The sequence below is a fragment of the Notamacropus eugenii genome, chromosome 6, assembly GCF_028372415.1.
Source record: "Notamacropus eugenii isolate mMacEug1 chromosome 6, mMacEug1.pri_v2, whole genome shotgun sequence".
Lineage (NCBI taxonomy): Eukaryota > Metazoa > Chordata > Mammalia > Diprotodontia > Macropodidae > Notamacropus > Notamacropus eugenii.
Window position 1 is genome coordinate 374,185,310 of NC_092877.1, and position 8,811 is coordinate 374,194,120.

At 34.7% G+C, this 8,811-nt stretch overlaps 2 protein-coding genes across 2 annotated transcripts; both read left to right on the forward strand.

Annotated features, from left to right (window-relative positions):
* The first annotated feature begins 500 nt into the window (after positions 1–500).
* LOC140511825 (olfactory receptor 5AC1-like) lies at positions 501–1,439 on the forward strand. The gene has a single exon (XM_072621043.1). The coding sequence runs from the start codon at positions 501–503 to the stop codon at positions 1,437–1,439; it is 939 nt and encodes a 312-aa protein (XP_072477144.1).
* Positions 1,440–4,959: 3,520 nt separating this feature from the next.
* Positions 4,960–5,889, forward strand: LOC140511826 (coxsackievirus and adenovirus receptor-like). The gene is made up of 2 exons (XM_072621044.1): positions 4,960–5,168; positions 5,835–5,889. Exons 1-2 carry the CDS (start codon positions 4,960–4,962, stop codon positions 5,887–5,889), a joined length of 264 nt encoding a protein of 87 aa, XP_072477145.1.
* The last annotated feature ends 2,922 nt before the right edge of the window (positions 5,890–8,811 follow it).

Genomic DNA, 8,811 nt, shown 5'->3' on the forward strand with positions numbered 1-8,811 from the left:
GAGTTTTAGTACTGGCAATACTCCTTGAGGACTTCCCTCATCCTTGTGGATGCAGGAGAACCAGCAGAAGCCCATAGTTGGGGCCAAAACCAACCCTCAAACCACATTTGCGTTCCTACTGCTTAGCCTAGTAGATATAGTGAAAGTTCAACAAAAGCTATTTGTAGAATTTGGTTAAAATTATGCAGGAAAAGCACATAATTTATTCAGGTTAACTAGGGTTTTTTCTCTTCTATACATTGGGGAACCAAGGATGCTTCCTTCAATGCATAAAATAACTGCATTTATTTAAATTTTTTTCAGTTTTCACAAATAGACAGGTTCCAGAATGCTTCTTTTTCCTAAAATTGTTTTAAAGAGAAAAATCAGATCTTTAAACATGTTAATAAGTGATAAAAGAAAAACATTTCATTTCCATTATAAGAAGTCTACCATTTGTGTCTCTTTTTGACTGTGTACTTTAATTTTCTTTTAATCTAACTTTTAGATCCTGTGTAGACATGATTGAAGAAAATGAGACACTGGTAATAGAATTTGTTCTCTTGGGATTTACAAATCATCCACGGATTCAGGTTCTCCTCTTCATGGTGTTTTTGATTATCTACATCATAACCATGGTGGGGAATATTGGACTGATTGTGCTTATCTGGATGAACTCCCACCTTCACACCCCTATGTACTTCTTCCTTGGAGATTTAGCTTTAGCTGATGCTTGTATTTCAAGCACAGTAAGCCCTAAGATGTTGGTGAGCTTTATAACCCAAAATAAAATGATATCCTTTTCTGAATGCATGGCACAATTTAATTCTTTTTCATTCAGTGCAACCACAGAGTGTTTACTGCTAGCTGTAATGGCATATGACAGATATGTAGCCATCTGTAAGCCCTTGCTTTATCCAGTGGTGATGACTAATAGGTTATGCAGCCAGCTATCAATCCTTTCATATGTAGTTGGCTTTCTTCATTCTGTTTTCCATGTGGGTTTGTTATTTAGATTAAGTTTCTGCCACTCCAACAAAATCCATCACTTTTTTTGTGATATCATGCCTTTATATAAAATTTCCTGTACTGACCCATCTATTAATGTTCTGATGGTTTTTATATTCTCTGGGTCAATTCAGGTGTTTACTATTTCATGTATCCTAATCTCTTATGCATATATCCTCTTTGCCATTCTGAAGAAGAAATCTGAAAAGGGAAGAAGCAAAGCCTTCTCCACTTGTGGGGCTCACCTGTTCTCTGTATCCTTATTCTTTGGCTCTCTCCTCTTCATGTATGTGCGCCCTAGATCACTGCAAACAGATAATGAAGATATGATGGATTCCTTGTTCTATACTATTGTAATACCTTTGCTAAATCCTTTTATCTATAGCCTGAGAAACAAGGAAGTTATAGGAGCCCTGAGAACTGCATTAAAACAAATAATACTTCCTAAGTGAAATTCTCAAATTGATCTCATCTCATTTTTTTAAACAAATCACTAAATGATACAGTAACACTTTGAATTTACATTTATTAATCTGAAGTTGAGTTCCTTGGCACCTAAGATTTGACTGATCATAGTGTACTATTCACAAATGTAGCAACTGATTATAATACTAAATGCAATTTGCTAGATTAATTAAAAAAGAAAATACTGGATTACTGATCATTTCATTAAAAAGATAGTTATATTGAATAGTACTTAAAAATTACTTATTTTAGAAATAGGTATGCTTGTTTTGACAACATTCGAGCAAGAAAACCTACTTGAATCACATGAACTATGATTCTAATGGGCTGAAAATGCTGGGGATTTGGTTGCCCAGGACATTCTGGTGGGTGTGAACTGGTCCTCTGTATGATTTCGCTGGAGAGTCATGGACTCACCCCTTATGAGGAATCAACTTAAACAATTTAAAGAAAAGAGTAATGACAAGAACTTATTTTTTGTTGTCCTTAAAAATTTAATAACTTACATTCACGTGAAACCTTACTTTACCTTGTATTTACATATGTCAAAGGAATTAAACTGATGCATTCTGCATTTTGTCTAATGTTCAGATGCATCAGAAATATTATTTTGAAATAGAAAACCAGAATTGGAAAAATATTCAATTCACTGTTTGGAGGATAGTCACCTGATCTAGAAGAGTCCCAGTCAGACACAAGAAATCTGGGTCTCATATACTGCTGTGGAAATCTTCATAAATATTTCTAGGAAATGCCAGATATTCTGCAAGATGTAGGTTGTTATGCTAAAATTAGAATTTAGGAATATTGGTGGTTAGATAGAAAAGAAAGACAAATTAAAGTTCCATTTTCTGATATTAAATCATAACAATCTGTATCATACAGCTTCAAGGACGTCCACAATAAAAGAAAGATATTGAAAAATCACAAAAATTCAGAAAATACTCTTTGGAGGAGAAACTAAATTCTGCCTTATGATGAAGATAAAATGTCAGGGTTTTCTGTTATCTTAAAATGTATTCTTAAATTTAATTGTAGTCTATTTTAATTTTGATAATGAGGTAATAGCTTATTCTCATTCATTCACTGATTTATTTATTTTTAACTTTTAAAAAATTTGAAGAAAAACAACAAAAAAAATTTCCATCTTCACAATAGAAAAGAATTATATGTAAAAGCATGAATAGACATTTTTAAATATATAATAAATTCCACAAGTTACTTTCAAAATTGTCCTTCCTTCCATTCTCCTTCATGCATTTGAAAGAAACTTTGATGGGATTTCTTTTTTTCCAAAAAAAGGAAAGAAAAAGAATCTCATTTCAAATAAGCAGTCATGCAAATAACCGCATACTGTTGCCATGTCCAAAATGTATCTGTTACCGTACTGTGAGTCCTTCCTTCCCCTTTCTCTCAGGAGAGAACATGGTTTGTCATACATCATCTGAAGATATAGATGGTCAGTGTTTGGATCATAATCTTTCAAAGTTGTTTTCATTTAAAATGTCGTTATTCTTATATAAACGTTTTTCCTTATTCTGCTCACTTTGCATCAGTTCATAGTACACAACATTCTTTGCAATAGGCTATTTTTGTCTTTTCTTATGATGAAATAATAGGATGTTTTATTAGTATGTAGTTATTTGGTTGGCCATTCCCCAGCTGATGGCCACCTTCTTACATCCTCGGTCTCTGTAAAATTTTTCTTTTTCTTGCCACCTCAACATTAAGAAGTTTGTTTTGCTTGAAACTCTCCTCTTCCCTGTTATTCTTCCTTCTCACCTCCTCATTTGCCTCTTTGGTTCGATATATTTAAACAAAACTGTGTGTGCATATGTGCTCAACACTTCTTTGTTTCAGAAAAAAAAGTGAAATTCATGTGGTATCTGCCCCTTCCTTCCTCCATGTTTACATTCTTTTCTTCTCATGAACCTCAATTTTGATAACTAGTAAGCTATTTTAGTGAATTCTTTTTACTCTTCCTTCTTTTACCCCTTTTCAAACCTTCAGAATAAAATCAGTCTATTCTGAGACAATCTATGTTTCTTAAAACCCTATCAATGCCTTTACTATATGTGTAATTCTGGATTTGCCCAGAATTACACATATAAAGGAAATCTTGGGTGGAATTTAATACTCTACCTTCCAGTCTTCCAAACAGAGGTGAAAGGAAGCTGAGGGATGTGGGAATGTCCTTGTAAGTATGAACATAGCTTGCACAAAAGCATAGTGACAAGAGATCAGTTGTGCCTGTGATTATTTTTCTCTCAAAGCCACCACTCCCAAATGCCCCAATTTCTATTTAAGGGCACCACCATCCAGCCAATCATCCAGGTTTCCAATGTTTTCCAGATGTTATGTTGAATTTCTTACTTTCCTTCACAACTCATATTCAGTTAGCTGCCAAATCCTGTCTTTTCTATCTTTTAAATAACCCTTCCTTCTATCCCCTCTGCACTTACATGGCCACCATTCTAGTTCAGTATCTTTAACTTTTTTCCTGTATAGTTGCAGTATTCTCCTCTCTTTAATCCATTCTCCATATTGATGACAAAATCAATTCACTATAGCGAAAGTTTTCCTATTGACTCTAGAATAATAATATTTCACATTTTAAATGTCTTTTTTCTTAATAATGTCCACAATTAATCTCATATATAATTTATCAGTAAGTAAACTTAAGTAAGCATCTTGGGGGTACGTGTTCAAAATTTTTACTGATGGGAGTATGTGACCAAAAATTATAGGAGAACACTGTTCTAGACAACTGAAACCAAAAGCTGTTCTATGACAGAAGATGAAGTTGAAGATATGGTCATGTGTAATATTTAATAAAATCCAATCCCAAATATTCATTCAAGTATTTGTCAACAATATTTATTTACTTCAAATGATAAAAAGATTTTGTAGATAGTATAATGATCTATCTAGAGAACTCCAAAGAATCAGCCAAAATTTAATAGAAATAATAACATCGGAAAATTGGCAAAGTATAAAAGAAATCTACTTAAATTTTCAGCAAACTTGTATATTACTGCAAAAACTCAGTAGGAAAATCTAGAGAGAGAAATTCCATTGAAAATAAATGCAGATTTGAAACTACGCCCAAAGGACTACAAAAATGTGTGTACCCTTTGACCTAGCAATACCAGTTCTAGGGCTGTATGTATCCCAAAGAGATCTTAAAAATGGGAGAAGGATCCACATGTACAAATATATTTCTAGTAGCTCTTTTTATGCTGGCCATGAACTGGAAATCAAGGGGATCTCCATCAATTGGGGAATGGCTGAACAAATTGTGTCATATGAAAGTAATGGAATACTCTTGTGCTATAAAAAATGACAAACAGGGCTTGCTCTGGTGTGGATGACAGAGAGGGAGAGGAGAGCAGCACCGAGATGTTGGTGAGCCAGGTTGGGAACGGGACCTCAGGAAGTGTGCGGACCAGAGTGAGGGCAGTCAGTGGGGCTGATGCTAGAGTGCAGTGCCAGGGCAGTTCCCTAGCCATGAAGCTCCTCTTGTGCATTATTCTCCTGTGCTGGACCATGGACATGACCAGAAGTGTGACCATAACCACTACTGGAGGGATGTTTGAAAAAGTCAAGGGAGAAACAATTCCTTTGCCTTTCAAATTTACAATTGCCCCAGAAGACCAAGAACCATTACACACTGAATGGATTAAATCACCAGCTGATAACCAAAAGGTTGAACAAGGGCTAATTTTATATTCTGAAGGCAACATTTATGATAAATACTCTGAAGATCTAAAAGGATGAGTTTATTTTACAAGCTCAGGTCCCAAATTAGGTGATGCATCAATAAATATAACAGATTTACAATGATCAGATATGGGTACATATCAGTGCAAAGTAAAAAACAAAACAAAACATCAACAACAACAAAAAACCCAACAAAAAACAAACTTCCTGGTGTTGCTAACAAAAAAATGCAGGTTTCCAAGCTTGTTAAGCCTTCAGTGACAAGATGCCACATTAATGGACTGTCAGAGATTGGCAGTGATTTTAAAATAAGACGTGAATCAGGAGAAAGTTCACTTCCTTTATAATATGAATGGCAAAGATTGCCCACCACAGAAAAATTTTCTGTTGGGTTATTTTCAGACCGCAACCCACCTATTATTTCTGGATGAAATGCCACCACAGAGTATTCTGGCACACACAGCTGTACAAATTAAAAAAAGAATTGGTGTTGATCAATGCCTTTTAATGATGAATGTCATTCCTCCTTCAAACACTACTGGTACAATTACTGCCATAGGAACCTTCTGTGCCCTGCGGCTGATGGGTCTTTTAATCTTTTGCTGCTGTTCAAAAACACAAGGAGGAGAAATATGAAGAAGAAGTTCATCATGATATCAGAGAGGATGTCCCTCCTCCAAAGAGCAGCACATCTACAGGCACAAGCTACATAAGTAGCAACCATTCATCTTTGGGATCAATGTCTCCTTGGGCAGCTAGATGGTGCAGTGGATAGAGTAGCAGTGCAGGAGTCAGGAGGACCTGAGTTCAAATCTCATCTCAGACACTTGACACTCACTACTTGTGTGACCTTGTGCAAGTCACTTAACCCCAATTGCCTCATGCTGGGTCATCTCTAGTCATCCTGATGAATATCTGGTCACTGGATTCAGATGGCTCTGGAGGAGAAGTGAGGCTGGTGACCTGCACACCCCTCCCTCACTCAAAAAAAAAAAACGTTAACTGCAAGTCATATCATTATTTCTCTGATGGCATGGTCTTTTTCAGCAATGAAGGATGAACACACACACACACACACACACAGTGTCTCCTTCCAACATAGAAGGCTATTCCAAATATAAGTATAACTAAATACCAAGTTAAGACTTCGGTGGTACTCCACAGAAGCCCAGTTTATGACCAACTAAGGTAGCAGCATCTAATCTCAGTAGAATGGGAGCTATTCCTGTGACGATACCAGCACAAAGCAAAGATGGAGCAATAGTATAGAGCATCTCAAACTTTGTTTCTTTGGATTTTTTTCTTGTCTGGAAATAGGAAAAAGCTGCCAACCAAGAAACTGCTTTCGAAGAAACAGAAATAACATAACCTGAAGAAATAAAAAGATGATCTTCAAGAAATTTTAATTGACAAAAATTTGCAGCCTACACCAGACACTTACAAACTGCTAGCAAGTCATTTAACCTTTTCTTTAGTTTATTTCCTCATCCTTTTCACCTGTTGCTGTGAGGAGCAAATGTAACACACGTAAAGTGTTTTGTGAATTTTAAAGTATTTCATAAAGACTGGTTATTGTTATCACAAAGAGAACATACAGAATCTTCTGGGGGAGGAGGGGTAGAATTGAATTTGCACATGAAAGAGTATTTCCTTAGCTTCCTTTAGAAACAATTCATTTCACTGATGTTCAATGTCTAATATTCTATATGTATACCAGGAGAAGCAAGATTTCATGTTACTGTTTTCTCAGGCATTTTCTCTGTCAAGCTATCTGAGCCCTACAAAAATTTGAAGAGAATGTCAAAAATAACGAATTTTCAATTATAAAATTAATATTTTCGGAATCAGTTGGATTGCAGGGTCTGTCCTGAACATCTTACTGAAAGAATACTGGCTATGTCTAAGTGAGCTAGCTGAACTCTGTCATCTGGTTAATTTGGTGAAATTATTTCTTTAAGTATTTTAACATAGAAATGCTATGAGAGAGAGCAGCTAATTGGTTTTTTTTATTGTTGTTTTCTGGCTATATTTAGCAATAAGGCTGGCAGATTCTACTACTGCACTGTTCTTTTTACAGAACTCACATGTATGACAATGTTTTTTTATTGAAAAGCCACATTATTGCCCAGTATATCTCATGACTGGTAACCAACAACTTACCCACAATGATCAGGACTGCATATTAGGAACTGCAGTATGTTAAGGAACTTGGTATCTTGCCAAATTGACTCTGAACCAATCAGTTCAATCTAATTGGATGGTGTTCTGTACCTGTACCCTTTTCATTTGACTGCCTGTTTCATTCAAATTGTTTGTGCTAATAAAATAATTGTTGATGTGACTTGTTTTGTAATACATTTATAGAATAAGCCTACCAGACCTACATACAGGTTTGTTTCTGTTTTTTTCTGGCATAATCTTTCCCCAAAATATGTATACCCACATTTACCTTATTGAATCAAATTCCTTGGAGAGACTTTTTAAAAACCTCCAGACAGTTTACTTTCAACAGGATGAATCTTTTCCTTCACAAATATTGCACATTAATACTTTGCAGATTGTGTGTTATTTTCTTGCAGAAGTAGCTTTGTGTGATAGTCTTAGAGAGGTTGAGGTTTGGAAAGATTTCTTACTTAAAATTAATTGTTTTTCTCAAAGTTAAGGAATAAATAATTTTTAACACCAATACGTTATAATCAAGAGAGCTAATTTTATGAGTAAAAAAAGTTTCTGTTGCTTTTTTTCTTAAGATTTTAATGACTATGTTAGGACTTCAGATCTTTAGCATATAAGATTTGCCTTTTACTAACTTGAGCACATTTTCCATTAGATTTTCCTTAGAACTGTGTTCTTAATAAACTGTTTGAGTGCTTTGCCTGTAAATACTACATATAAACAAATGTGGTTGTGAACTTGGAATTATGTATTGTATCCTGTGTATAACTAATTGACTGTAATGTTTATTTTTTTTGTATGTGTATGGTCTTTACAATATCCTCATACCATATTAGAGCTAAGGGATATTTTCATCTGTGCCTTTACAGCAAACTCATATTTATCAAGCATTTTTGTGCCCATGAATTATCATATGGAAGGTGCTTGGGGCTGGGGTTGCAGGGGTGAAGTTACTCACATTTTTTTTAAAATGTAAATCAATGTGATACTTTCCTACTTTGCTTTTAATATTGCCTTTTTCTACATGTCCTTCTTGAAGTTAGTTTCTGACTGTGTTTCTAATACCCAATGCTATTTTCTTATGTTCCTGGCTCCTGTGCTCTTATTTTTTTGACTGCTAAAAGTTTAGGACAAAGAATAAAATTAGTGTAGAAAATTTATTGTGAAACAAGAAGTTTAAGATTTAATCCTTGTTTTCTACTAAGGAACTGTCTAAACAGTAGAAATCACCTTTAGGTGTAATGTGTGGATGATATATGATTTTGATCCTCCCTTCCTGGAGACTTTTTTTTTTTATTTTTCAGGTTAGATAAAACACTAAATCTAACCCTGTGGAATTAGCCAGGAATGAGGGTACAAAATCTGTAAGAAATTTTCCAGTTGTATTTTTTTTTAAAGATTTTTTTCTTTAACAAGAGCAGACAGTAAGTTCATGCTTATTGAGTATGGTCATCTTATTGATTT